Source organism: Acartia tonsa, chromosome 13 (assembly GCF_053477335.1).
Source record: "Acartia tonsa isolate MP-2025a chromosome 13, ASM5347733v1, whole genome shotgun sequence".
NCBI lineage: Eukaryota > Metazoa > Arthropoda > Copepoda > Calanoida > Acartiidae > Acartia > Acartia tonsa.
The window spans coordinates 21,081,529-21,101,627 of NC_137272.1; the positions used below are offsets into that span (position 1 = coordinate 21,081,529).

A 20,099-nucleotide genomic window follows, 5' to 3' on the forward strand; every position below is an offset into this window, starting at 1 on the left:
TGAGGGTTGGTGCACGAAAAGTTAGTTAGAAAAATCTTTTAAACGCGCTTTTAAACTCAAAATGTGAGACATAATACATATAAATAAAAGACGCAAAATATAGGAAATATTTATTCAGACTTTGAATTTAAGTTAGTAATGAATGTTTTCAAGTTCTATTGCACCAAACGATGAGGGGGGGGGGGGGGTAAGCCTAAATATAAACCTCTTTATAAGTTTATGTTCAAGATTTTAATGTAACTAAATAATCGTTTCTATAGATTATTACAAATATCAGGGATCTAAAGGGATAAGACAAAGTTTGATAAATTGATATACATCCCCAATGATAATACACAAAATTACCCCTTGTGTAGATTAAAATTAGCAGTTAAAACATGTTATAAACAGCCCAATGTCAAAATTGGAATTAGCAAGTTGTCTATCCGTCTATCTATTGGTAATTTTGGTTTTAAATTATGTAGTTACATGGTATTCATGTTTGACGTCAGCAGTTTTATTTAGGAAGGGAAGGGACATTAGGCTGTTTATTACACTAGTCCCCAAACTTTAAGTTTTATAATAACGTTTTTATATTCATTTGCATAACAACTTTAGGCAATTTGATTGATTTTCTATTGGTTGGTTCATTAAGTTGAGTGTCAAAACTTTTCAACCACAAATTTTCATCTATGAAGATTAATTTTGTAAAATAATTTAAAGTATTAATGTTGGGGATATTCACACATTAATCGGTTATTGTTTTGTTCCTTAGATACCTGGGTGTTAATCTATAATACAAAGTAGCTTGCTGTCTGTTTGTCTGTCTGTCCGTCCCATAAGATCTCGGTAACCAATAAACCGATTGAATTCTACTCTTCAGGGAATATATCTACTGGTCTTGTGGTGGTTATAAGCTTTTTTACAATATTTTAAGGCATTTAATTTTTTCTTTTTAAAAGTGAAGCTTTTCTATAATTAGGGTAGGTCCGTCCGTGTGTCCGTTACAGTTAGCTCCCTTCATTCATTTATACAGATTAGAATTGTCCTATCTATTTCAAACTTTGCATGCTGATTCCTACAACAGTTAGGTACAACTTAGAAAGTAACACATAATCGTTACTAGAAAGTCTGTACTGAAAGTCTGTACTGATTTTTACTTTTTTGACAACAAATTTTTGAATGTTAAAAATATCCTATTCATATGATATTTTGAATACTGATTCCTATTACAATAAGGTATAGTGTGTTAAACGAAACATCTCTATAATCAAGTCCTAAAAACGTCAGTATGTCCTTAAACTGTAACATGCATTTAATCAGTTTTGCAACAAATGTACTTACAAAATGTAAAATAAGTCTTTTTTGCGCATTTATGTACATTTATGTAAGGGATATATAATTATTTGCATGTTGCACCATATTTTGCTCCAACTCAAATAAAATGGCCTTTTCAGCATGAAAATATAACGATATCCCCTCCCCTCCTACTGGACGTAAGAACTGACCAATAAATGAAGACTAAAGTAGCAACCTAAATTGACAACAAAATTTTCCCTGTTATAATATCCACGTATGTTATATTTATTATTATAGAGTATAGATAGATTGATAGATAGATGGATAGATAGATGGATAGATAGATGGATAGATAGATGGATAGATAGATGGATAGATAGATGGATAGATAGATGGATAGATAGATGGATAGATAGATGGATAGATAGATGGATAGATAGATGGATAGATAGATGGATAGATAGATGGATAGATAGATGGATAGATAGATGGATAGATAGATGGATAGATAGATGGATAGATAGATGGATAGATAGATGGATACATAGATGGATAGATAGATGGATAGATAGATGGAACCATAGATGGATAGATAGATGGATAGATAGATGGATAGATAGATGGATAGATAGATGGATAGATAGATGGATAGATAGATGGATAGATAGATGGATACATAGATGGATAGATAGATGGATATATAGATGGATAGATAGATAGATAGATAGATAGATAGATAGATAGATAGATGGATAGATAGATAGATAGATAGATAGATAGATAGATAGATAGATAGATAGAAAGATAGAAAGATAGATAGATAAATAGATAGATAGATAGATAGATAGATAGATAGATAGATAGATAGATAGATAGATAGATGGATAGATAGATGGATAGATAGATAGATGGATAGATAGATAGATGGATAGATAGATAGATGGATAGATAGATAGATGGATAGATAGATAGATGGATAGATAGATAGATGGATAGATAGATAGATGGATAGATAGATAGATGGATAGATAGATAGATGGATAGATAGATAGATGGATAGATAGATAGATGGATAGATAGATAGATGGATAGATAGATAGATGGATAGATAGATAGATGGATGGATAGATAGATGGATGGATAGATAGATGGATGGATAGATGGATAGGTAGAAAGATGGATAGATGGATAGATAGATGGATAGAAAGATGGATAGATAGATAGATAGATGGATAGATAGATAGGGTAAAGGGGGCTATTTTCAGGGAGGGGTTAATCCAGTAATTTTCAACCTACCTTCATAAAATGACCTTTATCTCTATGTTGTATTCAAATGACAGAAAAAAACATAAAAGCAAATTTGTTTGTTGTTAAATTACCTACAAAAAAGTATGAAATGAAATTTTTGTGAGATTAATTTTAAGGGTACTAAATAATTAAATCCCCTTTTTGGTTGATTTGCCCCAATGTGCAATGGGGAAACACAATTTTAGGACAATAAGTTAGACAACTGTGTTCCTCAAGTCCTACATCCTTGATAGTCTAGTGGTGAGGATCTCCGCCTGTCACGTGGAAGGCCCGGGTTCGATTCCCGGTTGGGGAGTTTAAATTTTAGCAGAAGGTTCGGTTTGATTCTTCACCAATCTTAGCCTAAACTTCACACAATTTGATAGAAAAAAGGTTTGCCAGTTCATGTCTACGGCCATACCATGTTGAAAGCACCAGTTCTCGTCTGATCGCTGAAGTTAAGCAACATTGGGCCAAGTTAGTACTTGGATGGGTGACCCCCTGGGAATACTTGGTGTCGTAGGCATACAATTTTGCAAATCTTAGCCTAAACCTTAGACAATTTTTTTAGAAAATAAGTTTGCCAATTCATGTCTACGGCCATACCATGTTGAAAGCACCAGTTCTCGTCTGATCACTGAAGTTAAGCAACATTGGGCCAAGTTAGAACTTGGATGGGTGACCGCCTGGGAATACTTGGTGTTGTAAGCTTACAATTTTCCATCACTATAAACCCATTTATTCCAACCAAATGCCTTATATTTTTGTATTCCCACTTGTGGCCAATCAAGCTGCCAAATTGCTTATCAACAGGATGGCTACAAATGCGGTATATGATTGTCTAAACTGACCAAGCCTACTTTGCTTGATTAACTTCACTAACAGGTGTGTATAATGAACCAACGTTTACATAGAAATTGTCTTTTAGGGCTAAAGAAAGCCCTTATTACTTCTCCATCGTCACACAATACAACTGCAACAACTAAATAAAATCATTTAAGGGTTGATAATAATTTGTATTGTTTGTAGTTCAATATTTAACACCTGGATGTCGTTCTCTAAATTAACACAACAGAAAACTTTAAAAATTATTCTCGTATTCAATGCGGTATATGATTGTCTAAACTGACCAAGCTTACTTTGCTTGATTCACATCACTAACAGGTGTGTATAGTAAGAAAGCCCTTATCACTTCTCCATCATCGCACAATACAACAGCAACAACTAAATAAAATTATATAAGGGTTGATAATAATTTGTATTGTACGTAGTTCAATATTTAACACCTGGATGTCGTTCTCTAAATTAACACAACAGAAAACTTTAAAAATTATTCTCTTATTCATTCGAATACGGTGGATAGGAACCGGTTCTCATCCATACGCAAAAAACTATGTCTAGCATCGTATTATATCCAGCTTTCTACGAATATAGAAATGTACAATCATAAGATTAAAACCAGTTTTTTTAGCCGGTGCCTTCAACACCACGGGGCTAAAAAACTAGTTTTAATTTAATATTTGTACTTTCTATATCCGCGGAGAGCCGTTTTAATTCAATGCGAGAAATAACTATTCCTTCATGAAATACAATCACTGCTAAATGATTTTTTAATCATAGAAAATGTAAAAGCAAGCAGACCCTGACGTGATTTGAACACACAGCCTTCTGATCTGGAGTCAGACGCGCTACAGTTGCGCCACAGAGTCAAGTGCTGTTCTAGATTATGCCTAACCTTTGTATTACAATGGGGAAACACAATTTTAGGACAATAAGTTAGACAACTGTGTTACTCAAGTCCTACATCCTTGATAGTCTAGTGGTGAGGATCTCTGCCTGTCACGTGGAAGGCCTGGGTTCCATTCCCGGTTGGGGAGTTTAAATTTTAGCAGAAGGTTCGGTTTGATTCTTCACCAATCTTAGCCTAAACTTCACACAATTTGATAGAAAAAAGGTTTGCCAGTTCATGTCTACTGAAGTTAAGCAACATTGGGCCAAGTTAGTACTTGGATGGGTGACCGCCTGGGAATACTTGGTGTCGTAGGCATACAATTTTGCAAATCTTAGCCTAAACCTTAGACAATTTTTTTAGAAAATAAGTTTGCCAATTCATGTCTACGGCCATACCATGTTGAAAGCACCAGCTCTCGTCGGATCACTGAAGTTAAGCAACATTGGGCCAAGTTAGTACTTGGATGGGTGACCGCCTGGGAATACTTGGTGTTGTAAGCTTACAATTTGATAGAAAAAAGGTTTGCCAGTTCATGTCTACGGCCATACCATGTTGAAAGCACCAGCTCTCGTCGGATCACTGAAGTTAAGCAACATTGGGCCAAGTTAGTACTTGGATGGGTGACCGCCTGGGAATACTTGGTGTTGTAAGCTTACAATTTTCCATCACTATAAACCCATTTATTCCAACCAAATGCCTTATATTTTTGTATTCCCACTTGTAACCAATCAAGCTGCCAAATTGCTTATCAACAGGATGGCTACAAATGCTGTTCTATATTATGCCTAACCTTTGTCTTACAATGGGGAAACACAATTTTAGGACAATAAGTTAGACAACTGTGTTCCTCAAGTCCTACATCCTTGATAGTCTAGTGGTGAGGATCTCCGCCTGTCACGTGGAAGGCCCGGGTTCGATTCCCGGTCGGGGAGTTTAAATTTTAGCAGAAGGTTCGGTTTGATTCTTCACCAATCTTAGCCTAAACTTCACACAATTTGATAGAAAAAAGGTTTGCCAGTTCATGTCTACGGCCATACCATGTTGAAAGCACCAGTTCTCGTCTGATCACTGAAGTTAAGCAACATTGGGCCAAGTTAGTACTTGGATGGGTGACCGCCTGGGAATACTTGGTGTTGTAAGCTTACAATTTTCCAACACTATAAACCCATTTATTCCAACCAAATGCCTTATATTTTTGTATTTCCACTAGGGGCCAATCAAGCTGCCAAATTGCTTTTTTAGGGCTAACCTTTGTCTTACAATGGGGAAACACAATTTTAGGACAATAAGTTAGACAACTGTGTTCCTCAAGTCCTACATCCTTGATAGTCTAGTGGTGAGGATCTCCGCCTGTCACGTGGAAGGCCCGGGTTCCATTCCCGGTCGGGGAGTTTACTTGGATGGGTGACCGCCTGGGAATACTTGGGGTTGTAAGCTTACAATTTTCCATCACTATAAACCCATTTATTCCAACCAAATGCCTTATATTTTTGTATTCCCACTTGTGGCCAATCAAGCTGCCAAATTGCTTATCAACAGGATGGCTACAAATGCGGTATATGATTGTCAAACTGACCAAGCTTACTTTGCTTGATTCACTTTACCAAGAGGTGTGTATAGTGAACCAACGTTCACATAGAAATTGTCTCTTAGGGCTTAAGAAAGCTCTTATTACTTCTCCATCATCACACAATACAACTGCAACAACTAATTAAATCATATAAGGGTTGATAATAATTTGTATTATACGTAGTTCAATATTAAACACCTAGATTCCGTTCTCTAAATTAACACAACAGAAAACTTGCTCCCCTTGCTTTTCTGTTGTACAACTGTCTGTACTCTTTAACAAATTATTCCTTTATGAAATTGAACGTGTAAGTTTGCTAATTCATGTTTACGGCCATACCATGTTGAAAGCACCAGTTCTCGTCTGATCCCTAAAGTTAAGCAACATTGGGCCAAGTTAGTACTTGGATGGGTGACCGCCTGGGAATACTTGGTGTTGTAAGCTTACAATTTTCCAACACTATAAACCCATTTATTCCAACCAAATGCCTTATATTTTTGTATTTCCACTAGGGGCCAATCAAGCTGCCAAATTGCTTGTCAAGAGGATGGCTACAATTGCGGTATATGATTGGCTAAACTGACCAAGCTTACTTTGCTTGATTCACTTCACTAAGAGGTGTGTTTAGTGAACCAACGTTTACATAGAAATTGTCTTTTTTAGGGCTAAAGAAAGCCCTTATTACTTCTTCAACATCACATAATACAACTGCAACAACTAATTAAAATAATTTTAGGGGAACACAATTTTAGGACAATATGGTAGACAACTGTGTTGCTGAGGTTCTACTACATCCTTGATAGTCTGGTGGTGAGGGTTTTCGCCTGTCATGTAAAATTCTTCTAAAAATTTGTTTGAAAATCATCTATTCACCAAAAATATTTATATTATTTTCGCCGCTAGATTGAACTATTTATGTTTTTAGCTAAGTTCCAAAAATATCCGCAGGGCGGTGTTATTTTTATTATTTTTGGCGATCTATCTGGGGAGGATGGTGGTACTTTCCCCCAAAATAGAAATAAACCTTCCCGGAACCTATGAGAAGCTTCCCTATTAAGGAGGACCTAATCGGTTCAGCAGTTAGCGAGATCCTTCGGTACAGACAAAGAGACATCCTGTAACTTTATTTATTTTGTTTGTGCTTATATTGCAAATAAAGACAACTTGTCCATATAGAGCGCATATCTTTGAAAAATAATATAAGTGATAAGAAAAGTTAAATTTAATGAGAGAAAATATAAGGCCTATAGGTTATAAATTATACACACATATTTTGGTTTAAAAGTTGAGTTATTTCAACAATTCATCACATTCATATAAGTCGGCATTAAATAGTTGGTTAGGGACAAGAATAAATGTCGTCGGTCTTATTATGGGATTGAAAAATATATATAAAAACTATCTAGTGAAATAAATCTATAATTTCAAATTTGTTTTTTTATATTAAAAAAATGTATCTGTATTTTGCTTGAAATCCATAATAAATTTTTTTCTTTGTTTTAGAAATATTTTATTTCTTTTCATATGAGATTGCTTAAACAACTGCCTGCAAATAAATGTACTTTTCCAAACTTCTTAATAAAGAATGTCAGATTTAATTAATACTTTTCTTTACTTTATATTTTTTTCTTTTTAGTTTAACGTATGTTAGAATTGTCCTATATATTTTATATCTCGATTTAAGATCCATTTAGTCTTTAAGTTTTAACATTGACCTACGAACTAGAGTTTATGACACTGATTGATTGCTTGGGCAATTAGGCACAATTTTAAGAGTGTTAATTTTTGTAACATCTATTTGTTTTATTTTGGCTTCTTTTATACTAAAGTGTATTTCTATAGTAAATAAGGGAAAATGGGCTGTTATTACCCAGTCCCCAAAGTTTTATGATAATGTTTTCTTATTCGTTGGCTTAACAATTTTAGGGGACTTCTTTTTTGATTTTTGTTTGGTTGACTCTTAAGTTGAGTATTCAAAAGTTACAACCAATGATTGTTATCTACACAATGGGTATTTTTTTGTAGCATCATTGGGGAAGTACATTAATTTTTCAGCCATTGTCCTATACCTTTAGATCCCTGGTAATTCTTTATGATTGTTAATAGCATGATATAATGATTTGTTTTATCTCATTTTTTCATTCTTCTTATTTTTCCCTCATATCTGTTGTCAAAACTATATCCAATAAAATGGTTGATTAGATATGTATTTATCTGACTAGAAATATTACCAGACATTTTTGATGTCTTCAACAAAAAACAAGCATACACTCTAAAACTTAAAGTATAGGGAAATTTTAAAAAGTTGTTGGCGTTTAGTTTTGAAAACAATTTAAATAAGGTAGCGGAATAGTTTTTCTTGTGTTTTATCGTACCTTAGGTTACTAGGTAGCCTCGCATGGTTAGGGCAATACAGGTTTAGGCATCGAAGGATTAGTCTCCACTCAGGCATGCAGATAACTCTTATTTTAAATCTACTCAAAATGAAGGTGGGCGGGATGGATCTTTGCTCGCAAGGTACTTTGGGGAAAGACAAAAAAATTTGTGTGGATTTCTTTAGATCTCTATGCAATCGTTCTTGTATAAGGATATAATTCAATTGTCTATGTTTTTCTTTGCATTATAAAATGATATGTTGTTCTTTCTTATAATTGATCAGCGAAGGACAAATAAAAGAATCATTCAAGCAAAAACCAACTTGATATCAGAATATTAAAAGGACTATCCATATAAGAATAAATATCATATCAGATTATTAAAAGGAATGTCCAGAGTAAAAACTACTTTCATATAAAAAACACTCCCTAGTTAAAAACCAACTTTATATCAGAACATTAAAAAGTCTTTCCATAGCCAAAAAATAGCTTTATATTAGAATATCAAAGGACTCTGCATAGTATAAACTAACTACTTTTAAGAATATCAAAGAGGACTGTGTATAGTAAAACTATCTTTGTATCAGAATAGTAAAAAGACAGTCTATAGTAAAAACTAATTTTATATGAGAATATTATAAGGACTCTCCATAGTAAAAACTATCTTGATATTAGAATATTAAAAGGACTGTACATTGTAAAAACCAACTTCATATCAGAAGGACTCTCCATAGTAAAAACTAATTTTATATCAGAATAGTAAAAGGATTCTTCATTGTAAAACTATCTTGATATTAGAATATAAAAAGGACTGTACATTGTAAAAACCAACTTCATATCATAAGGACTCTCCATAGAAAAAAATAATTTTATATCAGAATATTAAAAGGACTGTCCATAGTAAAAACCAACTTCATATCAGAAGGACTGTCCATAGTAAAAACTAACTTTATATCAGAAAATTGAAAGGACACTCCATAATAAATATTAACTTTATAACATATGTATAAAGTCATTTTTTGTTTTTTAAAGTACTTTAGAATAATGCTTTAACTCTGAGATATCTCATTCCAATAACGGATATGTTTGACGTTTTTTTAGTTGATTAAACACTTTGCTGAAGTTCAGCTGCTTAAAATACAACTTAATAATATACTTAGAGAAATAGGACAATATCTTATCCACTTATATATTCTATATATTAGGCTTTTATGTATAATATTAGAGGGATAAAAGGTTGTGGATTAATTAAAACTCTTCTTTAACAAAGATATCTTTGATGATTATAACTTTATTTCATTTAATTTTAGAATTATTTAAGAATACAATTTTTAAAACTTTATATTTTTAAAACATTCTTTATAAAATCTACTAGATATTTAAAATTTTGTTTTGAGCATTTAAAATCATACATAATAGAAACAGAGATATAGCACATGAAAAAAAAGAAAACTTGGCACGTAAAAACTTGTATTAGAATAGTAGATTTTTGTATAGGTTTGATGCGAGATAGTTTATTTTCTGTACGTGCCATATCCTTGTCACTTGGTACATTTATATATAAATTTATTTATCATTACATTAAATCACTAATTTAATTTGAAAATTTAATTCAGTTTTAACAAGAGAAATTAAGTTAAAATTAGTTGAGTTAAAAATCTTCCAAATAAATTTTTTTTTGGATGAAAGTTATTGGGGTAAGGTAAGAAGTAATTAGGATAATTAGTGCGTTTTTTCCTAAAAAGGCCTATTCAAGCACAAAACCCTCACTTATTTTGAAATATAAAGGGGGAGGGAACTTTTTGTCAGGATAGGTTAATGTTAAATTGGGTTCAAGGTAGCCACACGGGTTTAGGGCCTCTCCCGCAGGGGTCATGAATAGAGAAAACAACAACAATCCCACTTAGTTTCAATTTATTTCTTTGCTTGCTTGGCACTTTGAACTAGGGAAATCACCGAAATAAGATTTGACTTAAAATTTTTTGAAAAATTATGAAGTCCAAATTAGGTTTTTTTTCAACAAGGATTGTATTTGTTACCAATGGACATTCGAACTTATTGATTCAGTAGATCCGCCCTCCAAAAGTTTTGACAAGGAAAAACAAGATCAAAATAAAAATAAATATTTTTCTTGTCTTCTACTGTGTTTATTTGTAAATAGTAAATATTTGTTTATTCCCATTCATAGATTCAAAACAAATATATCACAACATCATTAGGCATGAAGCTACTCTACTAGTTAACTGAGAGAGAGAGAGAGAGAGAGAGAGAGAGAGAGAGAGAGAGGGAGAGAGAGAGAGAGAGAGAGAGAGGGGGGGAGAGAGAGAGAGATAGAGAAAGAGAGGGAGAGAGGGATAGAGAGAGAGAGAGAGAGAGAGGGAGGGATAGAGAGAGAAAGAGAGAGACCTATTATTATTTTCTTATTTTCATTCCAATAAGACTGAATTATCATATTTTTAAAAATTTTTAGATTAGTTCGTATCTTCTATTGGGTAAAACGGTTTGTAAGAATGTATAGAATTTATTTGTCTATTTTCTGACAAGTATTCAGTAGAAATAGAGAAAAGGGATCGTGGAAAAAACAAGGATGACAACATCCATATAAGTAGCAAAGTTCAAAAATTATGGATGAACAATTATTTAAATACAAAATACAAATTTAAATAAAATCACGAAACCTTTCATGATTTATAATGTGGAAATCTAGGAACCAATCTAGCACCACAACCAATAAGTAAATCTTAATGTAAACTTATTTAATCCCTGAAAACCAGCCTTCTATCTGGACTAGGGGTTGAAAAAAAAGCTTGAACACTTTAAAAAATAATGTATCTATAATGATAAGCAAATCTCACTGAAAATAGAAGTGTGCAGAATTTGAATTTATTGAATCCTTGAAAACGTTAGACTTCTATCTTTAATAGGAATCGAGAAAATCACGAAAACTTAAAAATCTAGGAATCGATCTAGCACCACAATTAATTGACATATCTTAATGAAAATTGTAGAACATATGAAGAATAATAATAACAAAAAAATTCAGCTGTCTATCTTTTATAGGAGCCGAGTAAATCACGTTTCCCCAAAACTTTTCAGAAAGACATACATACAGACGGACATTTAAAATTATAGAGTAGCTTAGCTACTAAAAAGAAGTGGGTTTCTTCTTATTTTCACTGTAGTTTTTTATAGGTTATCTTATGTTAGTTTAGGTAAATGTTAATGATTGCCCCCCATGGTTAGACCTCCCCGCAGAGGCTAAAAATAATAGAAAAGCTACTGTGAAAATACTACGAAACCCGCTACTTCGTTTTCTTTCCATGATTCAAAACAGGTTATAAAAAGAATACAGACAAACTAAAGCACCAATAACAGAGTAGCTTCGCTGCTACTAAGAATTACAAATTATTTTTGTACTAAACAACAGTTGTTTTACAATAAGAAGCAAACAACCGCTGCTCCTCCTTCCCATCATTCTCCAGATTTTCCCGCGTGTATACTGTAGCATCATCTTCACTAGTAGCAGTGTTACCGCTGGTATATGCTTTATTATCGTGATGGATGAATTTCTTACTACTTTCTTGGAAACTTGAATGTAGACACGTTGTTGTGGATGAACTTTCGATGCTTCGCACCCTGTTTTCATAGATGTATTACATAGTATTATTTTTATGGACAGCTTCTCTATAATAAGTGTATGTCCGTTTCTTTGACCAAGGGATTGAAGATCATAACTAAAATTGCTTTGAAATTGGTTTAATCTTCTATAAAAGTAACAGAATGCCTGTTTGTGTGCATCAAAATGTTTCTCCTTTTCATTGTTCCAGGGAAGGTTTAAAGGGACTGTGAACGTAAATTTTTCTCATCTTAATATCAAATCTTAACATTATCTCATTCATAATATCTCACAGATAGAGCAAAACGCGCTTTTGTTTGCTTAAAAAACGGCTTTTTCTGACGATTTTATAAGGTAAAGGGAAAGGAAGAAATTTTCCGAATTATATAAAATGTGCATTAAATTGCTTTTTTCTCCCATTATAGCTAAAATTAAACTTTTTCACATAGTTCTTGATTTTTCCTAACGGTTAAGCTGACTTTTAACATAATCCTTGCTTTAAACCAATGTATAGTTACTTAGAAATTGATAAAATAAGCAATATTTTTTATTGAAAACCAAATACAATAACAAAGCCAAAAACAGTTTTTTTTATTATTATCCAATTAACTTTAGATGGCCCATCTCTCGCCCACCTTTAATTACAAGGTGATGATGGGCCAAATGTTATCTAAGTACATGCACATTACAATAACTTGTCTATCAACCTATGTATCATTTTTTGTAATCATAGCAATCTACAATGGAGCCTCCCGACAAGAAATATAAACATCTTATAAAAATGACAGCATTTACCTTATGAATTGGAGTAATTAAAATTGCAATTTTTTCTTTTTTAATACTGCTTGGCTGGAGGCTGCTATGAATACAAAAATTGAACCATAGTTCAATGTATAAGATGTTATCATGGTCATGCACTTTGATAACATTTGGCTCACCATCACTACCCATAGGAGCATCTTAAAGGCCATCATCATCAAAATCAAGATTTTAAAATGGATTTTTTTAACACATTAAAATCATTTTTGGAAACTTTTGGGAGTAATTTTTATCTTTAACACGTTTTTAGCTCCATCCATAAGACTGGAGGTCAGCAGCTGTCCTCTAAAGTGATAGGGGTCAGATTTCTTTTTTCCTAATATTTCTTGTTTTAAAAAATCATTAATTTCTACTTTATACTACATTCCAAAATAATTAATGCATAATTAATTTATCAGAATCAATCTATAAAAAGAGGGGAAAAGTGCAAAAAATCGTTTTTCATTGATTTGTTTTGGATTTGCATATCTTTTTGGTTCACCAGTTTTTACCCAAAATGCTGTTTTGAGATCTTGTGCTTCATTGGTTCTGATTAATGAAAAATTAACGGTGGAAACTTGTAACCAAAAGATGAATCTACATTTTTTATTTACAGTAAAATCATCCTAAATGAATATTAAAGCTGCTATTCTCCAAATTCAGATTTGCCTATTTTTTTGGTTCGCAGTTTAAATAGACAAACATTTAAGTATTCTATAATTTATATTGTTATACATCTATTCCCTGATGGCCGGACTATGAACAATCAGATCCACATCTGTTTGCAGGAAATCCTGGTGACCGCTGGCAGACATGGCTATGATCTCACTAGCCGGCACTGAGATGGCTATCTTTTTTACCTGAAAATTATCCCATCGTATTATAAACAGCTTTCCGAGGATATAAAAATGTACAATTATAAGATTAGAACTAGTTTTGTTAGATGCCGAAGTCACATGCTTGCTAAAGAGGTTTTAATATTATGATTGTATATTTTATATTCGTAGAAAACTGGATATAATACGATACGATACATAATTTTTCAGAATGGCTTAGAACCGATTCTGATCCAGTCAAATTTGGAAAGTGTTTTGGGGGTTTTATTTATTTTTTTTAAAGGTTATTAGGGATTTTTATAAATATTGATAAATCCTTAAAATAAAATAACAGGATGCTTGTCTGTGTCTGTTTGTTTCTACTGAAGGATCTCGCTATCTGCTGAATCGGTATGATTCTCCTTTACAAGTTAGCTTTTTATAGGTCCAAGAAAGGTTTATAACTATTTTGGGGGAGGGTACCACCACTCTCAAGAGATATCACCCCTAGAAAAATGCCCCTCCCCCCCTTAAAAAAAACTGACATTAAAAATTTTGGGGGAGGGGGTCGTTTTCTCTTTTAGTTTTTTTCTTTTTAAATCTTAATTGTGCTATTGAATTTACCACCTGCCACCAAAGTGCCCTTAGAGGCCTCTAGGGGCGTAGCCGCTAGTATTAAATATTTTTATAAGCATCTCTGTAATCAAGTCGTAAAATGTAAGCTTGTACCTATATATTAAGCATCCTGTATCTTAATAATTTTGGAATAGATATCTACGAAATATTTGGTTCCAGAGAGAGAGAGGGAGGGGGGGGGGGGACAAAGAGCTATTTATTACACCAGTCCCTCAAGTCTTATATTAATGTTTTCTTATTTGTTGGCTCAACAACTTTGCGGACTTTTAGTCAATGTTGATTTGTTGGTTTATTAAATTGAGTGTTAAAAATTTAGTTTAAGTCCCCAAGGTTGTTAGGAAACGAATAAGAAAGCATTATTACAAGACTTTGGGGACTAGTGTAAAACAGCCCATTGTTTACTCCCTCCCTGGTATAATGCAAACTTTCCAAACCTTTACAATTCCACTTGATGGCGTTGAATTATTGGACGCTAAGATTTGTTGTTGGCTAGTCTCCGGATAGCTGGACGTCCTGGCGGCCTTGACGTGGTTCATGTAGGGTACAAGGGACCTGCCATCCACCTGTCCACCTATCACAGTCGATTCTGTTTGCTCTACAAAAGCAAAATTGTCATTGGATAGCGACATGATCGTATTTTTGGATCATGGAAAGAAAAATAAGTAGTGGGTTTCTTTGTATTTTTACACCAGCTTTTCTCCTATTTCTAGCTCCTGCGTGGCAATCATTAGAATTAACTTGACCTAAAGCTTTGAGGCTTTGGTATGAAGCAAAACATGTTGTAATGTAAAATAGTTCTAAAAGCGAAGTATCTCTGAAAGCAATGAGAATTTCTTGGATATATAATATTGGTCCTTTAATTGGTTTAGAAATGAAAATTCCCTTATTAAAATCTTGATTCCAAAAACGATTAGACATAATATAAGCAAAGCAGCTCTATAATTTAGTCTTAAAATGTAAGTATGTCCATACTAGTTAAGCATCCGTTATTTAAGATATTTTTGGATATATCTTTGATTAAACTATTAATTAATGTTGAATTTTAGATACAATGTTGTTCTATATTTGGTAATGTTAGTATGTCTGACCACAGGTATTAAAGGGGATAAGACAAAGGCTGATAAATTGAAGTACATCCTCAATGGTCATATACAAAAATACTGTTTCTGTAGATTAAAATTAATAGGTCAAACGTTTGGACACTTAACTTAATGAACCATGTAATCAAAATTTGATAAAAAAAACTCCAAAGTTGTTAGACCACCGAATAAGAAGACGTTATTATAAAACATTGGGAACTAGAGTTCAAAACAGCCTAATGTCCCCTCACTCCCTGGTTTGAACATCTCAGTTTTAGATCTTTGTTTTATGGATATTTTTATCCTTGTGGAATTAATTTTCTATACAAACCTTCAGTAAGAGTTGGTAGTTCACCCCTGTTGATTGAGCAATGAAGATTGGGTGGAGAAAGGGCTGTAGAGGAATTTGGCAACAGTTGAATTACAGCAGTATCTAACATACTAAATAGATAGGTGATCAATAGAATGAAGGATGAATTATTGTATAGTAATTGATTACTGACGATGGATAGACAAAATATTTGATAATCTATGGAGGGAAAGTACAATGGCACTCTTAGAAGTCTTCATACCTTTCTTCTCTCTTATACATACTAATGGAAAGACATGAAAAGTAATAAAGATGCTTATTGTCCATAGGAATCATCACAAAAAATGTCAGACATCTATCTTAGATAATAACCTTTAGCTTTAGATCTAGAATAGTTACCGATATAATGACGTTCCCCTCCCATTGAACAGAATGAACAGACAGTTTGTCTAATAGAGTAGCGTTGCTACCCAAAAACGGGTCATTTTGTCACGTATTTTGTTGTCTGTTACTATTTAGTCAAATGCGCTTATTAAATCACACTGTTCTTAATTATGACCATTTCATATTTATAGTATACATACATTTGACATATAACTAAGAAGATTAACTTTATGAGCATATTTTTTTTGGAAAATTCGCGAAAAAATGACCCTTTTAATTAACTAACCTAGAATTGGCATTACTACTTTTATTCTCCTCCTTACTACTAGTGTCCACATATTGTATTGATTTCAGCTGTTGATTGGCGATAGCTCTTGGTGGCACGCAATTTTCATTTTCCACTCGATACTGAACGGACTTCTGGTATTTTAAGATTATGTTTTAAATCTCAGTTGGTTAATAAGTATCTTGTCTGTCGGTTTGTTTGTCTGTAATGCACTTATAGGTCAGGGATCTAAATGGATAGGACAATGGCCGATGAATTGATATGCATTCCCAATGATGATACACACAATTACCCCTACTGAAGATTAAAATTAGAAGTTAAAACGTTTGAACATTCAACTTAATAATCCAACCAATCAATATTCATTAAAAGTACCCAGAGTTGTGAAACCAAAGAATAAGAAAACGTAATTCTAAAACTTTGAGGACATATTAATCAACAGCCCAATGTCCCCTCTTTCTGCTTTTTGACACAATTTTTAACATCCATAAAAATTAAAAATAGCCAAGAAACGCACAATTTCAGACAAACATACATCCAACTTCTTTGGCACATAGAAAGGTAATAACTGTTTGGAACTATTGAACCAGGGACATCCAAGCTTTCTTTTTAGATATGGGGTTTCGAAGGTTTGAGGGGTCAATCTAATGTATTTCTTTTAATTTGAAGGAGTTAAAATGAATGGCTTTAAAGTTTACCCCCACCCTAGGATAATTTTTCCGATTTTAGCCGAAAAAAGTAGAAAATGAGAATCGTCCTAGAAATGTTAAACTTTAAAGAGTAGTTACACATGGACAAATACATGAACAGATAAACTTTTTGGAGACCACTGTTTAGGGTTATGGGTCATTTAAATGACGAGAAAAAAAAATTAACAAAATTTTAATCTGTAAGATAAGTAAAAGGCATTAAAAGACAATTCATGTTTTTGTTTATTTTTAAACATAAAAATACTTCAAAAACTTCATTAATATTGAGTTTCTCAAACTTTTAAACAGAAGAAAAACTTTTCAGCAATGAATATTCTAAAAAGAAACACATAAAAAATTTTTGACACTCCATCATATTAAAAACTAGGACAGATCTGTGCAAAACATTCAGTGTATGTGTAACAAAGGATCTCTTCTAACCACTGGATCAATTTGGTTTCACTTTGCAGTGAAGCTTCAGGACAGGTTTAATTGTGAATTTGTTCCATAGTTAGAAAATGTGATAATGAACCGAAAATGTTTGAATGTATGTTAGTCTGTCCGGCGACATTTAATTCATTTTGTTTATCCTGTCAAAATGTTAATTAAAATTTCAGTTCAATGGTTCATATGCAGGTATAAGGTATAACCAACAAGTTAAATAAATCTTAAATAATATTTGGGTGGGTAAATGATAAGGTCGTCAATTTTATTTTATGTCCCCCCACACTCCCCAACGACAGCTGAGAGCCACGTTTTCGTTTTTTTGTTGTTGACATTTTCTAACTTTTTATATTACTACATATATTCTATATTTATAGTTATTTGTTGTTTCTTATGACCATTCTATTATACAGTATGTTAATTAAAAAGTAGCTGTACCAATCAAAAATAAATTTCAAAAAATCATTAATTAAAATTAAAATTTTGAATATAAATAATTTAGTTTCTTACTTTTATTTTGTAGTAATTTGATATTTAAAATTTACTTTTAAAAATTTACTATTTAGAAAACAGATATATTTAAGAGTGTCTGTATACCAAACAAAGTACTATAATATCAATTTTTAAAAATCCGTTCAACTGATTGAATCAATCTACAATATTTCTTCCCCCCTATATTAGATTATTAGATAGCTGCTACTCACAAGAAGATTGAAGGGGTAAGCCATCTATAATTGCCAACATATTTCCAACTGAGACCCAATAAGCTATAACTAACTTCTGGTCAATTAATGGATTTAAAAACTTTAAAGATTGCTAAACATTATATGAGCCATTGCCTAAAATTGATTTTCCTTTTTATAACGGCAATGATGTTTTGCTAATGTTTCGTTACTTATTTGACAAAAATCTTTTTTTATATTTTATTTGGATGGGGGATTGTCATCAGCCCTTCACCCCCAACCAAACCCTATGCATCCTCACTTAGTAATATGTGTTATTTTATCTTAATATTTTCTTTTTGTATTATTAAGTAGTGCTTCAAATACAGTTTTCCTTTCATCATATTTCATATTTTGGATTAAACATATCCTTAAATTTTTTTAGATTTTTTCTTATAGCACAGCTACTATGTACAAAGTTCATCGCTCTAAGTGCATTCAATGACTCAAATATACAAAACTTACAATGGCCATGCATTTTGAGACTATTTATCATTTAAAATAATCATTCAAAAATTAACATGGTGTTTAAAAACAACTGAAAAAATACATAAAGAACCAATAATTAACAAGACATCGTCTATTCTTTAAAACAAATAGAGTAAGGAACATACAGACTTACTAACAGAATGTATTTATATAAAAAAAAACTACGCAACACCCAATACCATAATCTTTTCCTTTGGGGGTAATGTTGACGGAGAGGCTTCTGTTGTTACGATCTTGGGAATGGCTGCAGCTTCTGTTCTCTGAAATTATTATCCTTTATATAAAAGTAACAGGATGTCTGCTTGTATGTCCCCGTAATATAATGTATTTTTTGAAAGATTTTTTGCAGATTTCAAAATGAAAAAAAATCCTATATTTCTTTGTGTTACCAAAAATAATTGAAAACCTGATGGTATGGCTGCAGAGAGTTTCCTGAACAGTTTGGTTTGGCACTTGTGTATACTAGCGACAGCGTGCACGGGTTGGTTGGAGTTCTCAGTAGAGCGTTGCACTTGTGAGGGATAGCACCTAAAAATAATTTAGTTTAAAAAATCGCCCATAGGTGGCTTTGCTCAATGGTTGAAAAAATTTGTTCTGATAGAATACCCATGCATGTTTGTATTTTAAGAATTTAAAGCAGACATCCACTTTGCAATTGATTCTTAGTTTTAGACTGTGCAGTTTACAGGCTAGATGTCTATTTTTTAAATTGGTACTGTATTACAATTTACTGTTCTTATTAACTAAACAAATAATGTTTACTTGATGTTACTGGGCCTATTATTATGAAAATTGTTCATGTTATAATTTTTGAAATACGAATAAATGGAGAAAAATAATTTAATAAATTTTCAAAATGATTTATATTCAAATGTACTAAATTTGAATATTTTTTTGGATTTAAAAACTAAAAAGCTTACATAAAAATATCCTTTTACAAATATTAAACATTATGAGCTTAAAACTATATTTAGTAGTAGCGAAGCTTTTAGAAAAAAATAGCTCAAAATCAAGGCCTATCCTGTTACAAATGTAAAAGGAAGTTTATTTGTCTGTAGCAAATATCTTGCAAAATGGTTATATTTTTAAGCATTACTCCATTTTTTTTACTTTTCTATCAAACTAAATATAAAATGCAGGGTAGACTAACCCCTCTCCTCTATCAAGTGCTTCTAGAGGCCTCTTGGAGTGTAGCTTTGGAGCTATATAGCCAAATAGCAGATAATAAAACAACAAGATAGTTAGAAATTTCTGGCTTAAAACTAAAATGTTCAATTATAGAGTAGCCTCAATCCTCAATATTCAATTTGATTCAATTTAAATGAGCATAATAATGATATAACATGTTAATTAGTAAAATATATGACAGATTTAGAAAATAAATCCAATCGAAAGATGAGAACAAAAACTTCAAACCATTATCAAATAATTTAGGTTAGGTAAAGTATTTGATTATGTAGTCCCAAATTACAAGAGCCCCACAGGTTTAAAGCTAAAGTTTTAAAAATAATAATTTTTAAAGATGATGGCTTAAAATTAAATTACAACACATGCAAATAAAATATTCATTGTATCTTTTAAAATTGCTC

General features: G+C 32.3%; 1 protein-coding gene and 7 non-coding genes across 8 annotated transcripts in view; 6 read left to right on the forward strand and 2 right to left on the reverse strand.

Moving 5' to 3' along the window:
* The first annotated feature begins 2,972 nt into the window (after positions 1 to 2,972).
* On the forward strand, positions 2,973 to 3,091 carry LOC145304874 (5S ribosomal RNA). Its single transcript, XR_013874316.1, has one exon. It is a non-coding gene; the product is annotated as a 5S ribosomal RNA (ribosomal RNA).
* A 66-nt stretch (positions 3,092 to 3,157) lies between these two features.
* Positions 3,158 to 3,276, forward strand: LOC145305044 (5S ribosomal RNA). The gene has a single exon (XR_013874479.1). It is a non-coding gene; the product is annotated as a 5S ribosomal RNA (ribosomal RNA).
* A 926-nt stretch (positions 3,277 to 4,202) lies between these two features.
* TRNAW-CCA (transfer RNA tryptophan (anticodon CCA)) lies at positions 4,203 to 4,274 on the reverse strand. The gene has a single exon. It is a non-coding gene; the product is annotated as a tRNA-Trp (tRNA).
* Positions 4,275 to 4,678: 404 nt separating this feature from the next.
* Positions 4,679 to 4,797, forward strand: LOC145305041 (5S ribosomal RNA). The gene has a single exon (XR_013874476.1). It is a non-coding gene; the product is annotated as a 5S ribosomal RNA (ribosomal RNA).
* Positions 4,798 to 4,831: 34 nt separating this feature from the next.
* On the forward strand, positions 4,832 to 4,950 carry LOC145305042 (5S ribosomal RNA). Its single transcript, XR_013874477.1, has one exon. It is a non-coding gene; the product is annotated as a 5S ribosomal RNA (ribosomal RNA).
* Positions 4,951 to 5,320: 370 nt separating this feature from the next.
* LOC145304978 (5S ribosomal RNA) lies at positions 5,321 to 5,439 on the forward strand. The gene has a single exon (XR_013874416.1). It is a non-coding gene; the product is annotated as a 5S ribosomal RNA (ribosomal RNA).
* Positions 5,440 to 6,192: 753 nt separating this feature from the next.
* On the forward strand, positions 6,193 to 6,311 carry LOC145305034 (5S ribosomal RNA). Its single transcript, XR_013874469.1, has one exon. It is a non-coding gene; the product is annotated as a 5S ribosomal RNA (ribosomal RNA).
* Positions 6,312 to 11,105: 4,794 nt separating this feature from the next.
* LOC145335512 (uncharacterized) overlaps positions 11,106 to 20,099 on the reverse strand; it is a 36,191-nt gene continuing 27,197 nt past the window's right edge. Inside the window, exons 10-16 of the mRNA XM_080181292.1 lie at positions 18,917 to 19,038; positions 18,702 to 18,770; positions 16,167 to 16,300; positions 15,518 to 15,627; positions 14,542 to 14,702; positions 13,399 to 13,516; positions 11,106 to 11,876 (exon numbers count right to left, since the gene is read on the reverse strand). Coding sequence (XP_080037418.1) covers positions 11,659 to 11,876; positions 13,399 to 13,516; positions 14,542 to 14,702; positions 15,518 to 15,627; positions 16,167 to 16,300; positions 18,702 to 18,770; positions 18,917 to 19,038 — 932 coding nt within the window. The 3' untranslated portion in view covers positions 11,106 to 11,658. The remainder of the gene's footprint in view (positions 11,877 to 13,398; positions 13,517 to 14,541; positions 14,703 to 15,517; positions 15,628 to 16,166; positions 16,301 to 18,701; positions 18,771 to 18,916; positions 19,039 to 20,099) is intronic.